General features: G+C 42.3%; 2 protein-coding genes across 2 annotated transcripts in view; both read left to right on the forward strand.

The window, feature by feature from the left end:
• Nucleotides 1–6,783: 6,783 nt before the first annotated feature.
• Nucleotides 6,784–7,458, forward strand: EPCIP (exosomal polycystin 1 interacting protein). Its single transcript, XM_075034726.1, has one exon. The coding sequence runs from the start codon at nt 6,784–6,786 to the stop codon at nt 7,456–7,458; it is 675 nt and encodes a 224-aa protein (XP_074890827.1).
• Nucleotides 7,459–11,700: 4,242 nt separating this feature from the next.
• The window catches only part of PAXBP1 (PAX3 and PAX7 binding protein 1), a 29,417-nt gene continuing 19,172 nt past the window's right edge, over nt 11,701–21,945 (forward strand). The window contains exons 1-7 of the mRNA XM_075033810.1: nt 11,701–12,230; nt 13,952–14,080; nt 15,714–15,890; nt 17,242–17,463; nt 18,084–18,187; nt 19,025–19,245; nt 20,200–20,389. Of these exons, the coding sequence (XP_074889911.1) occupies nt 11,765–12,230; nt 13,952–14,080; nt 15,714–15,890; nt 17,242–17,463; nt 18,084–18,187; nt 19,025–19,245; nt 20,200–20,389 (1,509 nt within the window). The 5' untranslated portion in view covers nt 11,701–11,764. The remainder of the gene's footprint in view (nt 12,231–13,951; nt 14,081–15,713; nt 15,891–17,241; nt 17,464–18,083; nt 18,188–19,024; nt 19,246–20,199; nt 20,390–21,945) is intronic.

Here is a 21,945-nt window from a genome sequence, read left to right on the forward strand (position 1 = left end):
TGGCTATAACAAAAAGTCCTCCAACTTGGTGTGATGCAAGAGCTTCCCCTCAGTGTCAAGGAAGACTTTTCTAATGGAGCCTACATGGAAAACTGGATGCTGGGTTTGGACTTCAGGAAGCTTAAATGCCGAATGAAAATCAAGAAGATGATACCAATCACCAAAGCCTTCTTGATGATTAACATCTTCAGGCCAACTAAGAATCTCTTGGTCTTGAACATACCCACTTCCACCTCCCCACTTCCCAGAAAGCCCTTGCAGTGCCAGAGTTTCTATCAGTACTCTTTTTGTAATTGCTCAATCTTTGCCTTCTGATAACTGAACTGAGGTACCTCTTCAATTCATAGAAACCAAAATCCACACTTCAAAACCTTTCTGAAGTGTTTTAATGCTGTAACTGGCAGATAACCACTGGGGAAACACTCTCAGCTGTTTGCAGAAGATCTGGATCAACCATCAGTAATTCCCATGGGGTAGTGGTACTCTACATCTGCTCAGTGAAGTTGGGTGACTGCTTACCCAGGCATAAGTAAAAGCAGACATAATAAAAGACCTCTGGGGCGATACATTCGAATTATTATTCAAGACACTGTGTTGTTCCCATATACTGATTTAATTTTTCTCTTCATTCTCAAACACTAAATGTTTCCCACATTGTGACTCTGGACAGCAAGGTGGTGTGGGGGGTATGACTCAGCAGCTATTTTTCTACTAGTTTTACTCGCCTGCTGTTTTTTCATCTCCTAATTATATTTCCAAAACCGGACTATGTAAAGATGGAAAAGGAAGGAAAGTAGGCTTTACCTCCAATTTACCTATGCAGGGTGTGGATTTGTTGAAGGTCGCAGCTGTAACAAAAACTGACCAGTAACTGATAAAAGGAAACGTTGCAATCACAGCACATAATTTCAAAACACTGTGTAATTGTTAGCTGACTGTATAAGAACAACTTAGAAAAAGTATCAGTGCAGTTGGGTGAAGGGCATGTTATTACATCCCACCTATGCCACTCATTTGAAACATGGTTGTTTGGGCATTGTTAGAAATAATAACACCATGAAGAAACCGTGTTGTTAGAATAAACCATCTCTTTGGACAAATTATTGCTTTGCTGCATTGGACAAAGAGATGAACCCAAGGTGGTATTAATTCTGCTGGAGGTCATCTTGCAGCCTCGTAGAGCTCTAGTTTCTTTTACTCAAAAGTTTAAACCAAACCTTCAGCAATAGCACAAGACTCCTCCAGTGCATACCACATTTAGGCTACAGAACCATTCTGTATTATAATCAAAATCAATCAGCTCACTGCAACTGGTTAATGCAAATGTTCAATCACTTCTGGTATGAAAATGTGTTACCATTTTTATTACTCCAGCCCCTTTCAAGGACTGCTGAACATTGGGTATAAGGTTGGACAAGAATGACTGTCTAAAACAGCTGAATTGAACAATTATAAGGAAATAAAATGCAGAAGCTCCTTCTTAGCTTGAGCTTCTGTAGACAAGGGAGTTATTCTTTGCACCAGAACAGATACATAAAAGCAGGTAGGTTTTGGTTACCCATCTGTGAGGGAAGAGCATTCAGATAATTTGCCAAGTGCAGATTTGAAATACCATTCTCATTTCTTGATTTCAGCAATCTGCTAGTGTAAACTAGAAAGCTGAAAAATGCTTATATGATTTTTACAGGACTGTTATACCTGCTATGCTATATTATGCAAGGAAATGTCAAATGGCTTATGGAAACAAGTTGTAAAATCCATTGTGTCAGGTGGATGAGTCTTTAAATAGCTATAGATTTTTAAAGTTTTAAGTAGAAACAACACTCATAGATGTTTTTTCCATAACTGTATGATAAGCCTCCTTTTGCCAAAGCTGGTAGCATAGTAGAAGAGTAAGACATAGACCGAGTCTGTTGGGTTGTTTTATCACTGAAATTCTGTCTCCTATCCATAATCAAGGAAGAAGGCTGCAGAACTAGCTGAACACATGCATATTAAATGCATATGATGAGACTGTTGCTTAGTCTCTGAATATGTACTGATTATAATGGAAGTCTAGCTAAGCTTGATTTGAAAATTAGGGAAGAGAAGAAGGCATGCTCACCAAGCTTCCCTAGAAAATTGTATGGAAATTCTTGACATTTAGCACAATCTGATGCATTCTTTGGGTTTCTATAGGTTATATCTAAAAATAGTTCAGTGAGCTCAAAGGATAAATTATCTTTGTTAAGGGGAGCGGGTAATGCTTAGAGAGAGATCATGGTGTAAAGATGCATCCCACAGCCCAAATTTTCTAATTTTCTGAAGATACTCCATCCTTCTTTGTAAATTGGGAGATGATAGAGAACACAGACCCACAATAGGCAAGATAATCACCCCATATTTTCTTTCAGCTTAATGGTAATATTACAACAAAGAGCTTTTGTGTGTCTCCAAGAGCCCTACTGAAGGCATCTTTGCATTACAAGCAATCCAAAATATAAGGAACTTCTGCAAAGAGGAAGATTTTTGAAAATAACTCTGTTAGCTTTTGCAACTTCGAAAGTACTTCCTGAGAGGCAGAGGGTTTATTCTTTGTGTAGCTCACCATGACATCCACAAACCAAATTACAAACAAACAAACAAAAAAACCCCCAAAACACCAAACATTAACAATTCTGTGTTTCAGTCCTTTCAGTGATCAAACTTAGATCACCTCAACTATTTTGCTTCATAATAACGAGGCGTCATCCTGCAGGTGCACACATTCAGGCCCTGGCCATGTTTTTCAGACACATGCTCTTTTTTGAGCCTCTTTCTTTTCCCCACATCTTCTACCCTGGCAAAGTCTTGTCCCTCAGCTGCCACGTCTGTGAATTTTGCTTCACATTCTTCTTCATCTTCCTTACTGAAACTCAGACTCTTTTGAGCCACTCCTGGGGAAGACAAGCTAAAGACCCCTCCCCAGACTCTTAGTGAAAAGAACCCCTTGCTAAATTGTGACCCCCTCCCTTCTAACAGTGCCTTGACAGCAGTAATAATTCAAAAAGATACAACTCAGAATCATCAAGCTAGTGCTGTTAAGTTTTATCTATGCTTTAGCTTGCTTCTTCCTTGCAAGGGGCAGTACCCCCACCCCTAAAAATTAAAGCCAACTTTTTTCCAAGTCTTAAGCAGTGCAGACAGCAAATTAATTTGATTAAGAGCCATATAATGCACATTTTCCTGTAGATAATTGGTAGCTTAGGTAAAGGTGCATTGCAGGTGACTTTGACACTTCACAGACAGACAACCTGCAACATATATTTCACTGCTTGCATATCACTCACCAAAGCCACACAAAAACTAAATGCTGAGAACTGATTTGATAGGAATGTTTCTGTGTTGCAGGGAGCAGAGGAGGACAGCAAGTATTTAGGGAGATAACATTTCCTGGAATGTCAAGATTTAGAATTGTGTTTGGATTTTGATGGACAGAGTCCAAATGCTATCAGCTAAGCTAAACCAAGAATTTTCTTTGATTGGCTGCAAGACAGTAGAGAACTAAAGGTTCTCCACTCTTCAGGTAGTGAAAAAAATATGAAAAGGAATTAAGAGGTAAAACTAATGAGGCTGCATCGAAGTATTTTATTCTAATGTTTTATGACTACTAAGTCCTCACATGTTATGTAGTAAAAGCAGTATCACCCCTTTTGATGCACCACACCCGGCTACAGAAGGCCCTGTGCTGAAAATAGTTGGAGGCAAAGAAAGTTACAGCAGTAAGTATCACATGTTCTTGTCCTATTCGAAATCTCTCATACGCACCCTCCTATAGCTGCACATGGACATGGCTACTTGCCTAGCTGGATCTTTGGTCTGACAAGATTATGGCCATTCTTATACAAGACCTATATAGTGTAAATGTAAGCAAACTGACTCAAACATGATTTAATTCTGTATGTACTCCCTGAATTTAGTATGATGTTTTCTTAAATGAAGGATACAGTCATTTTAATGCTTAAATCAAATATTTAATCCATGTTGCGGAACATACCAGAAATACCAGTCCAGCTGTTAGCTAATGTTTAACTTCAAAGGTCAGACTCATCCAAGCTGTAGCTGTTCTGGTATCATTACTGCTAGATTAATTTGGTCTCTAGTATCTAAGCATCTAATCATGCATCACAATGAAAATCCTATTACTAGACCTCCATACTGTGCTTATTTTCTCAGCCCTTAACCATGGCTAACAGTTGTGATAAGAAATCTGTAATATCACCACTGTTTCACAACTCAAATTACTTGAGTTTATCTGTTTTGGAGGTAAGAAGAATTCCTAGACAATGTTAACAATATTAGTTTGAACTAAGTAAAAGAGATTTTAATTGAACACTCGGCACTTCTGCATTTCTAACTCCCACCTGTACATGATAACCACAGTGGACTTCTCCTCACTGAACTTATCCAGTCCTGCCCTGACTTTGTGAAAAATTTTGCACCCCCAACATCCTTTGCTAAGAATCAACAAGTCAGCTGTGACCCTAGTGGTTTTGAGATGTCTTGCTCTTGTTCTTGGAAGAAGCAGTGAAAAACTGATCTCTACCCACCATCTCCATGTCATTTGTGCTGTTATAGGTCACCACCATATCCTGCTCAACCATCTCTTTTCCCACCTAGACTCCTACCTTACCTAGTCCCATCTTACTTAAAGGGAAGCCCTTCCACATCTTGTCACTCTTCTTGCTCTTCTCTGAAGTCTAGTCCTGTGGTATCCTTTCCGAAATGGTGGGATCTGAACTGCACACAACAGGCAAGCGCCAGCGAGCAAGTGATGTATGCAGTAGCTCAACAGCACTGTCTCTTTTTTTACATCATTTTCCTATTACATCTTAAGGATTTAATTACTTTTCAACTGCTGTTAAGCAATGCGCTGATGTTTTCGTGCAACTGTCTATAACAAGCTAAAGATCTCACTCCTTGAAAGGATCTGGTGGTAATGTCTGGCCCAGAGTCCACCATTTCTTATGTGCAGATTTTTCTCCCATGTGCACGTGACTTTTGCTTTTCTTCCTTTTCCCATGAATGGCAAAGTCCTGGTCATTTATGAACCATCAGTTTCTACAGATTCACTGACAGGAGAACAAACTTTGAAGAAAAAAAGGTGGACTAGAGGACTATATCCTCTGTAAGTGAGAAATGTGGAAAGTAGGGCACAAACTATTTTGTCAAGATGTAGTTTTGTGGGTTTTTTAGAATTTAGTATTAGTCAAAGAACACTCTCAATTGAATTTTCAGCAGGAATTGAGCTTAAAACATTTAGATCTAAATCACATACCTGGTAAACTACCATGCATATGATAGTGCTAGTGACTAAGAGAACTTTAGTGTGCTCCTAAAAACACTTTCCTTTAATTGTCTGTTAAATGACCATGAAGTTTATAGCAGAAGATTCCACTGTCTAATGATGGAAGATGAATAACAGACAAAAACAATTTGTGTTTTTATTATAAATACCATTATTTTCCTGTTTATTTGGTATGTTTCTCCAAAACTGTAGGTGTACTGCCATGTTTTCTGAGGTGCTGGAGACATGCATTCTGGACATGGATCAATCTTTTCATATGCTAAGGACCAAATTCTGCACAGTGCATGCCCTACTGCTGCCTTCACCTTTGGTCAAAATTTGGCTCTAATGTCTCTTGCTGCTTCAAAACAATTACAGTCAAATCAGACAAACTTTCCAACAAGTTACAAGTAATTTGTTCTGAGAAATTACATTCTGCATTGTTGCTCGTACCATCATCTAATAATATGCCAGGAGAACCCAGATGCTCCTGGTAAGAACCAATGCTGCGCTGAAAACTAAAGGGCTGATAGCTGATAATCCAAGAGTCCCCACCAAACATGCTCCCGACCATTTGAAGTGGAGCATGGCTGGAATGGAAACTTGCTCCATTGTCATGAGCATGGGTGGAGCTGCTACTTTGCTTTGCTGGCGTAAATGAAGTGGGGTAGAGCAACCAACAAAGCCAGGATCTATCCTATGCTAGTTGCTGCGCAGAGCATGGTCAGAGATGGTCCTTGGTCCCCAAAACTTACAGGTTAAGGCTGGAGCAGACGTAGCTTCACATGGATCAAAAGCAGGTTTTATCAGCATGCCACATAGCTCAGAAGGGTATGTGCTGCAGCCAGCAGTGCTTCTGCCTTTAACCACCTTTTCATTTTTCCCTTTGCCCAGTATATCCCACACTCAGTTTAAAGGGAAGGTTATCACAACCCTTACTTAGCAATTCAGGTGTAAAACAAAATGCTCGTCTCTAGCCCTTCCCAGACTGCCTCACTCAGAGAAGTGGGGAGCAGGGTCATTTGTCACCTCTATCTGTTGGGAAGTGGACAAAGAGAAAGCAGAAATGAGAAAGGAGTAGGAGGAGTCCTGCCCCACACAGGGCAGGCAAAGGAGCTGCCTGGATAGAGAAGAGGGTATCCAAGCTGTCCCATAAGCAGATGAAACCATTTAGAGCAAAAGAGCAAAAGAGGAGTGAAAGAAGAATCGTGAAAGAAGGATCATGAAAGAAGACACATGTGTCACAGTTCATTTTTCTGAATCAGTGTAGCTGTGCTTCCCCTCTAATGCAGGGCAACCTGCAAAACTGCAATATGGTTCTAAAGAGATGAGACAGATAATGAGTGGGAGAACCAAAGTAATATTAACTGTTGAGTGGTCTTTAGTATAATAAATTGTTTTTCCTCAGTAGGTAAAGCCGAGTGATATAATTCGCTGAGTAAAAGGAGGAGACGCCTGGCAGCTTGGCACCAGTACTAATGAAGCCAATAGCCTTCCCTGCTCTCTCCTTTTGGCCGGCTCTCATTTTGGCTGGTTTCCTTGGCATACACATCACTGGCAGTTTTGTGAGAAGTCAGAAGAACCATACGCTAATTTTCACCAAGGAAAACACAATTCGCAACTGCAGCTGCTCAGCAGATATCCGTGATTGTGATTACTGCCTGGCAAACTTGATGTGCAATTGCAAAACCGTGCTGCCTTCTACCATGGAAAAAACTACCTACAATAGCCACCTGACCATTTGGTTCACAGACACTTCCATGCTGGAGATGCTTCTCAACTTCACAAGGGTGTGGGATCTGAAGCTGTCCTTCTGTGGCACCGCTCCTCTCCCAACAGAATACTTGGCTATTTGGGGACTTCGAAAGCTCCGGGTAAAAAAAGTCAAGGGACGATTTCCAGAACAGAGTGTAACCATCTACAGCAGCAGCAGCAATGAAAAAGAAAACTCACTTGCGGTGCACAACAAAGACAGGCAAATGCTTGTATATATTTCTTTTCTGGATACCTCGCTTTTCAATGGATATTCTTTGCTGAAGTCGTACAGTGTGGAAAACGTCTCTAGTATCATGGAGCATTTCCCCAGCCTGCTGTACTCCGATGTTTTCTCGACATCAGCTAACAAGAGCTATGTTGTAACATTCATTTACTGAGTTATTTAATAGTCAGTAAAGTAGTCAGAGGTACAGCAAACTGCTGAGAGAGAGATGGGACTTCTTTAAGTTTGTTTGGTTTGGCCAGGAGGAGCTGTTATGGGATGGACAGTTCTGACTGTGATAGCACTCTACAAGGAGGTGTTTAAAGACAGACTCATCAGACTAATTCAGTAAATGCTTTCTTAAGGAACAAAGAAAATGTGAAATGACTGTTTTAGAAAGCATAGGTACAAATTCTTTTTATATATTGTAAGCTAGAGAATTGAGATCTGCAGATAAATTTTGTTTTAAGGTTGTGCCTCAGTAGGTAAAGCCGAGTGACAGACAGAAGAAGACATAACCATGTATGTCCAGCTGTAGAAGAACCTGAGCCTCCCAGCGAATCACTCAGGTTAGATGGGAGCTCGGGAAGTCTCCAGTCCAACCCCCTGCCCAAGCAGGGCCACCTCTGGGATCAGACCAGGCCCCTCAGGATTTTCTGCGGTCAGGTCGCAAAAACCCTCAAGCACAGAGCCTGCACAACCTCGTTGGGCAACCTGCTCCACTGCCTGCTTGTCCTCATGGGGAAACTTTTTTCCATGTATTAACCCCAGTCTTCCCTTCTCCAGGCTGAGCAAGCCCAGTTCCGTCACACTTTTCTCACCCTCACATGCCCCAGCCCCTGACCATCTTGGTGGTTCTCCACTGGACCACTTCAGCTGATCCATATCCTTCTTGCACGGGGGGGGGGCAAAACTGCATGCAGTACTCTGTATGCAGTCTAGTAAGTGCCAGGACGAGGGGAATAATCTCTTCCCTCCATCTACTGGCTGTGCCCCTGTCGGTACAGCCCATTGCTGCCAGGTTCAAGGGGTGCAAGGTGGTTACAGGTTACTCAAACTGGGAGTGCTGAGTTGTCCTTGCCCTTGGCACTTGGTCAGAGCTGGGAACCCTCTGCTTGGGCTGGGTGACACAGCCTCTTACGAAAGCAGGCACAGGCTATGCAGGCAGCCTCCAACCTCAGCGCGCAACTGAAGGTGTGTTTGGGGGATGACCAGGAAGCTGTGTTCTCTGCCAAGCCACGGCACACATCATGGGAAAGTACCGGCCAAGAGGCCACCCGACAAGTGAGACACCACGCTCACAAAGGCATTTTTCCCAGGGAAAGGCCTGTCTCTTGCATGTTGGGTGTGCCAATGCCTGCAATTTCCCCAAATGCCAGGAACTTGACTTCATCTTTTGTGATAATGGCAAGCTCTACTCATGTTCTCCCCTATGAGAAAGAAGACAGACCCCATCCAACGACTCTTGTCTCAGAAGGGAGGCTAGGCTTCTGGCAGACATGTAGCAAACAATTTTCAGACACGTTGCGGGAGAAAGATTGTTATCCCCTGGAAAACATATGTCAGGACTATTTATATAGCCCAGAGTCTGCTCCTTGCCCATGTCTGCAGGATTTGCATTCTATGAGATACGATTCAGCCCAGGATCCATCCACATAGTACAATAAAGGCTTTGGAATAGCAGCTCCTAACAGTCTTGCATTGCCAGCGGAGGATTACATGAAACTGGGATAAAATATGTGTGCTGAGGAGAATGGCTATCAAGATTCTAAGGAACCAATGAATTTACTTCAACAGCTTTAAAGAAAGACTTTTTCTGTAACTGTAATCAATGATGGAGCAGTTTTGCTACGAAGCAAAACTTAATTTTTCAGAATACTTAAATCCATACTTCCATTACTGTGAGCTTCCCACTGAAATCAACAATGTGGTAACTATTGAATTAATGGAGTCTATTTGCAATCGCAAATTAACAGATTTAAGCACACAGGTGTTTGAAGGCTGGGGATTGAACTGGATTTAACTCAACCAGAGAACTATTAAATCAGCTGTTGTAAAGACATTGTTTCCTTTGTCAGCACTTTGGCAATAAACCATAAACCTCCCCAAATCACAAATATTTCTAGCGATACCTCTCAAGATTGTGTCACAGGTTACAAAATGGCTAGGAGATGGAGCTGGGCTGACAGAGATTGGCAGTGGGGTGGGAGGGTGGGGGAATGTTCTGAGCACATTACATGCCTGGAATGTATTACAGACACAGGCAAATAATTCATATAGTCTGTCCAGGAATCTCATGCTCCAACTGTCTGTGCAAGAGTACTAACCTTGCCTTCACAAACTGGCTAGTCACTAATCCTGCACAGGATAGTGTTGTTAAAAAAAAAAAAAAAAAAAAGAGCTGGCACACACAAATATATTGATTTCTAAATGTTACCAACCCTCTTTAAAATCTGGGAAAATCAACCCCAAATATCTTCAGCGAATTCACTGAGGTTCTGCTGCCCTCTAGTAAAAAATGTGCTGAATAACACAGTACTTCCACATTGCCATGACAGCAGTGGTTGGCTGCTGTTACTGTTCAAAATTCACACCTGCAGCAGTAACTGAGAATGTATGTATTCTGGCCTCCTTGGGAAGAGCCATGAGATTAATGAATCCATGGGCTTTCTAACACTGCAAGTTACAGTTCCAATTACTTTTGCCACTGTAGTGTTCTTAATAAGGCTGATGTAAAAGACCTTTTATTTCTGTGCCGAAGTAAGCACTGCAGAGATTTTCCTGGAATCAGGAAAAAAAAACTCAATTACACGCGCAGCAGAAATCCACAGCACCAATATTGCAGTGATCTTTTCAACGCCCCTGCTCTTCTCCAGCAGATACCAAGAACCTGATCTTCCCAATTTCAATTTTATATGGCTTTGCCATATGAAAGTATTGCATTAGAAGCTTGCAGAATTTTTTCAGAGCAATGCATAAAAACATATACCACATATGTTGTGAGTTTTATTAATCCTGTTGGTGGAGGTTTCTTTTATCTGCATGTAAACTACACACAGCAGTACATTAAGCATCACTCTGCAGAAATAATTACGTGATTTTGTGAATCTGTTTTAAATCCTAGCGCAAGACTCACACTTAGCCACACTCAACACCCTATGTTGTGTGATCATATATTTATAGCAATTAATATTTGTACACACAATGGTTTAATTCTCCATGTATCAGGTTCAACCTGTATTTGCCAGTCTTTAACCCTGATGTGTGATTATTGGATATGCCAATCAATGGAAACTGAGGCAATTCTTTTTCTATCAGAAAAAAATGGAGATAGGAGCTGTAAATTTAGTTTTCCTTCCTATTAGTAATTCTGGTGTGACTTTGGGAAGTCAGTACAGATCTAGAACAGTACGAAAGTAACGCATTGCGTTCTATGGGAGATCTTGCTGTGCAGCGGCAGCGAGAGGCTGCAGGAGGCCAGCCAGGCCCCTGCATCTCCTCCTGGGCAGACTCCCAAGGTGGCTGCAGGGGAGTCTGGCCTTCCTGGTATGGCTGGAAGGCTGAAAAGAGGTCCCTCCAGTGCCCAACACTCATGCTTGGAGAGACTGTCTTTAAAAAGGCCCGGGATCTTTTGGCAGATGCCACCAAACTCGTGGTTTTTCTTCTAATCAATGCAGCAGCAGCCACCCAGGCCGGCCCAACTGACTTCTGGGGATGCCCCCAGCCTAGATGAAACCGAACCCCCAAGGGCCCTGCACATGAAAGACGCTACCATGGAGCACTAGCGAAGAGGGCCACCACGGTACCTGCCCCCTCCAAGCCAGAGGCCCAGATTCCCTCAGGGAGGGCAGGGGCTTTCCGGCAGAGGCCGCGCAGAGTCGGGCAGCCAGACGAGCACGCTGGCCGCCGACGGGATGACGGGCGCCGGGCAGGTGTTTGCACCCTCTGCGGACGCCCGCTGCCGCCGTCCCCAAGCTGGCTGTGGAGAACAAGCCCACCAGGCGGGGATGGGGGGGTCGAGGCCGGGCGCCCCCCCTTACCCCGGGGGGACACCAGCCCCCTGCCCCCGCCATGGCGCGCTTCCACGCGGCCCCTCACCCTCCCCGCTCGCGCGCTGCCCGGCCACGTGACGCGCGGCACTGGCTTGCGGCGCTTTCTCGACACAAGATGGCGGCAGCGGCGGCCGCTGGGAAAGGAAGGGGGGGGGGGGGAGCGGCGGGCGGCGAGGCGGGCCGCTCTAGCCTCCACTCTCTACGCTCCCCGCCGCGCCCGCTCTATCCTCCGTCCCCGCCGCCTCTCTATGGTCGGGCGGCCGCTCGCCGTCGGCAGGCGGGCGGCAGCGGGCGGTGGGCGGCAGGGGGCGCTGTGACCGCCGGCGCGGCGGCTATCATGCTCGGGGAGCCGGGCCTGGGCCGCGGCGCGGGGTGGCGGGAGCGGGCGGTACCGGAGCGGCGCGGCGCGGGGGGTCGGTGCCCGGCGGGATGTTCCGCAAGGCGCGGAGGGTGAACGTGCGGAAGCGGAACGATTCGGAGGAGGAGGACGAGGAGCGCGACGAGGAGCCGCCTCAGGAGCCGGCGCCGGTGGCCGGGGCGGGGGGGGAAGGGCCTGGCGAGGCCTCCATGGCGCTGGCGGCGGGCCCCGGGCTCCTGCCGCTGCCCGCCGGCTGCGTGCCCCTCGCCCTGCCCGGCAGCCCCGCGGCCTTCGCCTGCGCCGCGGGCTACGGCGCGGCTCTCGGCTTGGGGCTGGGCTTGGTGGGAGGCGACAGGGCAGGCCTGGGGGCTCTGCCGGCGCCCGCTCTCCTGCCCCCCCCGCCGCCGCCGCCGCCGCCGCAGCAGCAGCAGGGCAACGGGCTGCCGGGCGCCGGGCGCCCCAAAGAGAAGAAGCGGCCGCGGGAGAACAAAGAAGTGCCGCGGGCCAGCCTGCTCAGCTTCCAGGACGAGGAGGAGGGTGAGGCGGGGGACTGCCCGCCGGCGGGCACCGGGGCCGCGCCGTCTTTGGCTCGCTGCCTGCGGGGGTGGAAGGGAGCCGGAGCGGGTCAGCCCGCACCGGGCCTCCGCCCGTCGTCTGCGCACCCCTCGGCCCCCAGGAGAGCCGGGACCCTTGTTTTGTGTGTTCGTTAAGGCGGTCGGGTTGCCCCGCGTGACGTGGGGCTGACGAGGGGTCGTACGAGAGGGGGAGAGCCCTGGGGGCGCGGTGCGGGGGGCCAGGGGTGCACGGGCGGGGAGCGTCCCATCGGCAGCCGCTTCGGCCCGGCTCCTGCGGGGCCAGCGTGCTCCCAGCACCGGGGTGATGTCCCGAGGGTTTAATTCCGGTTTGGGGGGGGGGGCGATTGCCTCTGCTTCGGTATTGCTGGTGCCGGACTGTTGCACCCGCGTTGCACTCGCTGCAGGTGGGTGGCTTGCCGGTCAGGGTGCGGGCTTTAGCCTGACCTGGGTTTGTGCAGTAGCAGGTACTAGGCCCAGCAGGTTGAGAGGCATCTTTCCCGTGGCTTTGTGTTGAGTTTGTTTTCATCTGATGTGGCTGGTGTTCACAGGTCACGTCGGACTGCCTGCTGTCCTAGCAAACTCCCATGTGAAGCCACTGGTGTTCTGTTGCAGAGTTAGTTCATCTAGCCATCCACAAGGTTTATTAGATTAACCTTCACAAATAGTGGAAAAAGCAGTTGAGTGGTTTCTGGATGCTTTTCAGGTTTTGGAGAAATAGCATAATTGTGTTTGTACAGTGCTTCAGCTAATAATTCTGCTGGATTCCAGCAGGCATTGCACTCATGAGTCGGTCCATTAACACTCAGATAATCTGATTACGGATAATAGTTATTATGTATTTAAAATGTTCAAAAAACTATCAAAAAACACTCCTCAAACTCCAGAGTTTGTTGCATCCCACAAGTTCAGGGTGAATAAAATGAGGAGCTTATTTTTATGATACCTTTTGTCAGCAGGAGACTCAGTATGCGTTTTGAATTTTCTTAGAAGGAATTCTTTTGTAATCACTGGAACTTGGATTCTAAGACTAGTGATTTGAAATCTTGGCAGAAATACTGGAAACATGGAATTACAATATAGACTTAAAAAAACTCGACCAAACACTTGTGGATTTCCTACATCAAGCTTCCATTTTTTCTGTGCAATTTAGTTCTTTAACTTATTGCATACCTTTTGGTAGGTTGTAGTGCTGCAGGCATTTGAACTAGTAGTACAACCAAAACCAGCCGTTCCCTTATTCATGAGTTGTGTATATACGTGGCCATGAAAAGACTGTTGACCCAAAATGTTGGGGCTTCATGTTGTTTTCTTCCAAATTCATGGTCACAGTGAAGGATCAGCTGGGGTTTTTTGTTTGTTTGTTTTTTATAGAAAAAGATTACTACAGTCAGATAAAAGCAGGCCATGTGTGTACACTTCTGTGTAACTTCTGCCTTGCTTTTCTGTGTCTGTGCTGTGAACGGGATGAATACCCTTGAAAATGACTGCAAAAAGAGGAGGTAGACATGACTCCACATGAAAGGATATGGGACTGGTTTTGTTGCAACAGTGCAAATGTAAAGTCACATTAAATTACGTTGTTAGTGGCTTTTATTAAGTTCTAGGTACAAAATTAAGAGGTTTAATAGGTAAGTATAATTCTTGGCAGGTCTAATGTAATGTTTTCCAACTTTTCTTTTAAAGAAACTGAAGAGGTTTTTAAAGTGAAGAAATCAAGTTACAGCAAAAAGATTGTAAAACAACTGAAGAAAGAATACAAAGAAGATCTTGAAAAATCAAAAGTTAGAACAGAGGTCAATTCTCCAACAGATGGTAACTGCAAAACTAACAGTAACTTTTGTAATGGAAAAGATTAAGTATTGTAAATACAAATTACTTGTTTTCAAGATGAATTGCTAGTCTTTTTAGAGAATTTAGCATTTAGAACTGAACTAAAGCACACATTAAATGTGTTCATTTGAACCTTACAAATGCTGTTCTGAAGCTGGTAGAGAGTTCTTTGATTCTCTCTCATGTGGAAATGAATGTAGAAGGATGAAACTTCTCAGCTATGTATACAGTTGTCAGTAGACCTCAGTAGTTTCTGTATTTCAGCCCTGTTTATGTCAGATGAGTTTCTTCCTATTGAATTAGGAAGGAATTAAATTAGTTTAGAAGGGTGTCTGGTGCCTATATGACAAGATGTGTCCTTGTAACGCATCTTTTTGAAAAGGAAGATTGTGGGGTGAGCAGAGTGGTGTTCTTTGTTATTAAGTAAATTATTCAACAGCTGCCTGTTTCAGGACTGGGACCTTAGAGTAGACTTGATGATTAAGATGACAGGATGAAAGTGTTGGAGCGGAAGGATCTTTTAGCAATGTACGGTCCGCCAGAGCTTAGAATAGAGCCTGGGACTTCAATTTCATTGTGCTTCTGCTATTGGTTTTTGGGAAGCTCACTGGTAAAGCATAATGATTCCTTTTCCACTTAAGTTTTTATGTAGAGTAATAAGCTACAATGCTATGAATACAAGCCGAGAGGCTTATGATCTAAAGATTGCAATGGTATAGCTGGAGCATATGAGAGTTGAACATGGTCCCATGCAGAAGATTACCCTTTTTTAAGTTAATTAAATTAGTCTTTTAAAAATCTTAAAGATTCTTTATTAGTAGAATCTTTTAAGTTGCCTATGCTGTGCTATGGGGCATGAGCAAAACCAGAAGTTATAATTTTTGTGGCTAATGTTCACGGAATCTGTGGAAACCTGGATCTTAATTCTTGCTTCTGTCATAAAGATCCTTAAAAAATTGCATTTTGCACATGGCTAGTGTGGGCTCATTTTCTGTTTGTCTGTTTTTCAGTCTCTGTAGTTGGTTTGGTTATAGTGCAAAGACCTCATGGCTGCTACTGAGTCAGTAGTCTGGATTCTTTGAACAAATGTTAAAGTCTAAAAACTCAGATATGTGCAGCTTGGATTGGGTAACTGGATTTAACATGCATTTTCTTACATAATACTTGTACCCGCTGCCTGTATCTGTATGTTACCCACCTAATGTAGGGTAATGTTGCACCCAGCCCAAGAGGAAAGTGAAGGGGTTCATTTGAAATGAGTCTGTTCTTGTGGAAAGATTTGGTGTAAGACAGGTAGTGCTTTCTAATTACATACGTAAGAGGCTATGTGAAGATTGTGCACATGATCTTAATTACTGAGTTCCCTCACTTTTTTAATACTTGGCCATGTGTAGAATTTTTAGTGGTTGTTGGGCTGTCTGCTTTGTCAGATTTTATTTTGAGAGGATGTCAGTGACTTAATCACAATTAAGAAGGTATATTTCACTAGATATCAAAATAAAATTATCATTTAACATTTTCATTTGATTTTTACTTTTGGTTTTTAGACCTTAAAAAAATACTTCCAAGTGATCTTTATAAAAAGAGTAAAACATGGGCTTTGTTGTCTTACCAGTCGAACCACCTCTAGAAAAGGCAGGACAGCTTAAGGATATAGGTCAAGAAGACGGGACTGCAAACAGTGAGCATGGTGAAGAAGAAATGGAAGTTGAAAGTGAGAAGGAAGAAGAAAAACCAAAAGCTGGTGGGGCTTTTTCAAGTGCTCTGTCATCACTGAATGTTCTCCGCCCAGGTTTGTTATTGTAATGTCTGATATGTTAACAAATGGTTTAGCCAGCATTTACAGCAGAGTAATGCATTTGAGAGATTAGGAAATATTTTCCAGCAATATATCCAGCATCTGAGAATTCAGGAAACTGCTATTTTCCAAAGCTGTTCAATTTTACAAGCCTTGTGAGAGACAATGCTTTACTACAGAATGCTTCCATCTTGATATCAGTCGAAAGCAGGAATTGAGACTGTCTCTCAAAGTGATGACAAACTGTAAGAAAATCTAGATTTGGAATAGGTGACTTAACATGAACTTTAACTGCTTTCACTTAAAATTCTGTCTTTGGTTTGAATGTCTCAGTTACTGGTGTGCAAGGTGTCTCAAATGTTTTCCTATCTCATTTTGTCTAATGAGGTTCTAGTCAGGCCCTGAGGCCAAAGAAATCAGTCTGAGAAAGTATTTTTGAAACTAATTTACTAATTGTTAGCTAACACTTGATTGCCAGCTCCCCAAATAGAAGACAGATGTCCTTGGGTCCACAGACTTGGCCATATTTCAAGGGAAAAAGAATTTCCTAGTTGACTCCCAAATCATTTTTCCTTTTAGGGGTATTTGCAAAGTATTGCAATATGTATGTTATTGCATCTGTAAAGATATTGCTGGCTTGAATAGAGTATCTCATGTCAAGTATAAAGAGAATCTGAAATTTAACCTTTCATGCATGCCTAATCAAAGTAGTGGTAAAAATTGTTCATGTTTCAAAAAATTTATTTTGGGGGACCTTTCTTTATATGAGTTTTGTAAGTTGCATTAATTTTGTGTTAGGAATTTTAGATTTTTTAGTTAGGTCTGCTTTTCGTGTTTCCCCTCGATTGTACAGTCTTCTCATATTAGCTTTGTCCAGTTTGGTGTCCTCTTAATCACTGAGCTGTCGTCATCTTTTGAAATGGCCGATGTTTTTTGTTCCCCCAAAATAAGAAGAGTTGCGAGCAATATCAGGACAGGAAGTGATACAGTCAAGAACCTTGCTTTCTTCCTCCTTTTGCAATAGTCAGCCCCTGTAAAGGGCTGCTGTTTCTTTAGGAGTATTTCCCATAGGAACATCAGGCTCCTCCTCTTACAGTACATGAGCTGCTGGAAGCAGAGCCAGACTTTTTGGGAAAGATCCCAGCTTTGAGGGTTTCTGGTCAGAAAGTTTGCATGTGCAGCTTATAAGTTGCTTGCAAATGTTTCTGTTTCTGGATTTTTTTCCTCTCACATTTTTTTTCTGTTCACAAAGATGATTTGGTAGGGTGGCAGAGATGAGTAATAAGAAGTCATAATACCTGTTTTGTTGCAGTGGTTGTTTAACAGTGCAAACATCTATCTCTAGGAGAAATTCCAGATGCTGCTTTTATTCATGCCGCTAGGAAAAAGCGTCAAATGGCTCGTGAACTTGGAGACTTTACCCCCGTTGACAGTGAACCAGGTAAAGGCCGCCTTGTTCGAGAAGATGAAAATGATGCCAGTGATGATGAAGATGATGACGAGAAGAGGAGAATAGTTTTTACAGTGAAGGAAAAATCCCAAAGGCAAAAGATTGCTGAGGAAATAGGTAAAACCTTTTTAGAAGGACAGCTGATAAACGTTCACACTGTTTTCACTGCAAGTGCTCCCATTCAACATTTTTAAATAACGTGTTTTTCAAACAGGTGTGAATCTGGAATTGTATTCCATTTCGAAGGAAAAGTACTGCATAATGGAATCTATGTAAAATTTTGACCACAAACTATGTTCCTGTGCTTAGAAGCACACAACTCTACTGAATCTGGTAGAGACTTACACTAAGGTTCAGTTAGTGTTGTTCTTGTACTTTGTTTTTTAGGAAGTATAGCGTTGTGAAAAGGAAAAACATTAGTTCTTTGATTTAGCATTCTTCTTGCTGATAAGCAGGTAAAATAACCTCTTGGAAAAGGAGAATTAGTAAGATATATAGGATTTTAACATTACAGGGTTTTACCAGCAATTAATTGCAAATTTACCCATTGGATTTTTTAAGTGGAACCTCTGTGATAATAATTCACAGGCTAGAGTCCTTCATTCCTTATGAAGAGGAAAGGAGGATGCACTGAGATGTTCCCACTGAAGCATGGTCTCTCAGGTTTTTGAACTCATGGCCCTTACTTTGAATACATTATCTTCTTTTTGTTACCTATCTGTTTTACTTGTATTAAGGTATTGAGGGAAGTGATGATGAAGCACTGGTGGCAGGGGAGCAAGATGAAGAACTCAGTAGATGGGAGCAAGAACAGATACGGAAAGGAATCAACATACCTCAGGCATGTATTTAGTTGTGAACTCTTTTTGGTTTGTTTCTGCATATATTGGCTAAATCCATTACAAACTTGAGTAGTTTACAGAAGGCTGTTTCATCTGAGAAATTTAGTGTGCAACTTCTGATATTCTTAAAAGAGAAATGAGAGGTCAGATTTTAAGTATCCAGTGGTATCAGTTTCATTAGTCTCTGTTCTGGGTAAATACTGATTATGGTGCTGTTAACCAGCATTTATTTGCAACTTAAAACAGCTAGGATAATGACACTTTGAAGAGACCTCTGTTCTTCTTTATCATTAGGTTTGTATAGTCTATGTGCAGTGTGTGTTTCTTTGTTGCTTCTGTATCTTCTGTTGCAGTGTAGAGTTGGAATTTGTAGCAGGTTGTACCATATGTTACCTGTGCATTCATAATGAAGTCGCTGCTGGGCTGAAGAGAGTAGTTGTTTTTTTAAACACGTTTCAGCAAAATCACAACCAAACACTGACTCTAAGAACCTATGTCATTCTGTTAAATAGTCTTAGCAAAATTTAATATAGTCCAAACACTTGGTTATTGTAGGAGTTACAGGCTGGTTAAAATTGTCACATAATAACTTGTTATAAGTATAAATATTTAGAATTATAATGATACTAAGAGTTTGTCCATTTAAGAAGGTGCTTCTGAGGGAATTAGTTTCTTCCACCTTAGGTGTTGGAAGTTCTACACTTAAACCCACTTAATAAGTACATTTTGTAAATGTACCTGCTTACATTTTTCACTTTATAACATTTGAGATGTGAAAGAAATTTTTCCTTTCTTGAAAGTCTAATATAGTACAATTGCATTTCCTCTTCCATTAGGTTCAACCAAGTCAGCCTGCTGAAGTGAATAATCTGTACTACCAGAACACTTACCAGACACTGTCTTATGGTTCATCATATGGCATTCCATACACTTACGCTGCATATGGATCATCGGAAACCAAGTCTCAAAAAACAGATAATACAGTTCCTTTCAAAACTCCCAGTAATGAGATGACTCCTGTTACTATTGATTTGGTAAAGAAACAGCTTAAAGACAGGTAGGACAGACCATCTTTTTAGACTTAAAGACCTGTCCCCTAGCTTTCTGTTCCTCAGGCGTCTTTTAGTCTCGGTGAGCAAACAGAGTTTCATCGCTGGAAAAGTACTGACTGGCACATCCATTTAAAAAAAAAAATAAAAAGGCAAACAAAAAAAGCTCAAAGTGAAGATGACATTGACACTTTGTTCGAAAATCTCCTTGGATTGCTTCTCTGGAAGTGAAGCTTTAAATATGAGGCCATTGATCTTGTTGAAGACAGGTCTGAGTTGCATCTTCTGGACACTGCACAGTCTTATAGTCAAGAATTGAAAGGCCAGCGAGGTGTTTAGCTTGTCAAGTTGCATTCTTTTAAACTGTGAATCAGATTTTTCCCCTTCAGTAGATAACGAATTTAAATTTTAGTGTATACAGGGTTTTTTTGGTTTAAACACTAGAATCTGCTTGTCAGGTACACAAAAGGTCCTACTGAATGAACAACCCAATTGCAGTGAGAAATCATTTGTAATGAATAACTTGCACTTTACATGTCCTCAAAATTGGTTTGTATGCTCCTTGTAGTGTTACAGCCTTTGACAGTGAATTGAGTTAGTAGAGGAGTAAGACTGCTTTGTATAAGCTATAGTTCTCACCATCACCATCCCCCCGCCAAAACCTTTCCTTCCAGTTTTCCTTCAGGGCCAGCCTTGCACTATTCTAAGTGCTATCAACTCCTGTAAAAATTGTGGGAGTGGGCAGTGCAATGCACTCAGCATAGTCTAGCAATTAATTTAAACCTTTAGCCTTGCTATTTATGTAGAGAGGGGAAGAAAGTGACAAATGAAAGTTAGAGAATATGTCTTTGCAGTATTTCCCATATATAGACTTGGTACTTGCACTGTCTGTTTAATATCTCAACGGTCTGAAATATACAGACTTTTGGATGTAAATTTGCTATTTATCCGTTGCCCTTCAGGTTGGACTCTATGAAAGAATTGCACAAAGCTAATCGGCAGCAATATGAGAAACATCAGCAAAGCCGAGAGGATTCTACCAAGGCAATTGAAAGATTAGAAGGGTCTTCTGGGGGTATTGGTGAACAGTATAAGTTTTTGCAAGAAATGCGAGGGTATGTCCAAGACTTGCTTGAGTGTTTCAGTGAAAAGGTAAGGATGCAAAAACATTCATCTTTTTAAAAAAAAAAAAAAAAAAAAAGGACTTTTAGTACATGCCAAACACCACAGCTCCACAGCTCCCTCTGTTTTCGAAAAAAGTCCCCTGAGAACATATTCTTCTAAAGGTTTGGTTATTCGAGGGTTGAAAAGATAACTTTTCATCATGCTAAGTTGGTTATCAGAAACCTCTCTTTCACAGTGTAAGAGATCACTGACTTTAGATTGCCTAAAAACACTTTTAGATTATATGTCTTTAGGATTTTGGTAGATATTCCGGCATTTCAACTTTACTCAGATGCTGCTTTTTACTTGTGTTGGCTATCAGGTTAACAAAAATAAGGGCTGAATTACAACATTGCTGGTTTCTGGAATGCTTTATGAACACCGTAACAAAGACTTGTATTTTGTGTGTTATTGAACTTCCTCCTGCCAGGCAGTTTCACATACTTGGTATTGCTCTAGTGTTTGAAGGAGAAAAGTTTTAAAACTAGTGTAGCTGTCTGAAGACACCCAAAGTTACAAATATACTTTTTCATGTAGTGTGATACTTTTGTATATGTCTAACTTGAAAACTTAGCCTTTCTTTCCTATGTTATTCATTATGCTTTAATTACTTACTTTGTTGTAAATATAACAGGAGCTCTGGAATATATATATATTTATATATATATATGTAAAATACACAGAGGAGCTGTAAAATTCAGTTAGCAGGATATAGGCTATTTCTTAATTGTCTTCTGACTTGAATACAATAGGAGAGTATCTTCTTAATAAGTTAGCTATCAGAATTACTTGGGTAGTTGAAGCTACTGCTTACCTAGCTTGTTAGGTGTGGGAGAGGAATACAAAAGCATTCTGGCTGCTAATCGGTTAGACATTAATTGTTCAGCACTAGTGGTATTGGGAGAGTCCCATCTTCAATCCAGTAAGTTGAAGAATATCTGTGTCATGAACAAACTCAGGAAATGTGGACCAGTTAATTCACCCAGCTAATTGATCAGTTACAATAGATACTGTTCACTGAAGAAACATTATTCCTTAGTCTGTATTGGCATTAGCTGTTGAGGTGTAGTAAAGGTACTTTCTTTTGCAGCTATCAGTGCTGGTTGCCCAGATGCCTGAACTCCTACTTAAGGATAACTTTTTATATTCTTTCTCTGAAATAAATTTGTATTTCAGAAGACAAGTTAAGTACCTGTTTCTCTATTCAGCATTTGCTTTCTAAAGACCTCCTGTTAAATTTATTTTGCGATTACTGTAAGCCATATCTGGAGGTTCTCTCTGATAGTCCATGCTGTCTTGTTCAAATATTTTCTTTAAACAAATTGTTTTAGAATGCATAATTCTGAGTATAAACCAGGCCTTTTAGTCTCCCAGATTTTCTATAAACCAGGAAAACTTACTGTTAAGTGAGTAACCATTCCAGTTCAGTTTATAGGAAGGTTATTGACCTATCTAACTATTCTAGTAAATAATCAATTCCAGCCATTATACAACAAATTAGCTGCTGATAATTTAACAGACAGGCTTGTTAAAGTTGCATTCTT

The sequence above is a fragment of the Buteo buteo genome, chromosome 8 (genome assembly GCF_964188355.1).
Source record: "Buteo buteo chromosome 8, bButBut1.hap1.1, whole genome shotgun sequence".
NCBI lineage: Eukaryota > Metazoa > Chordata > Aves > Accipitriformes > Accipitridae > Buteo > Buteo buteo.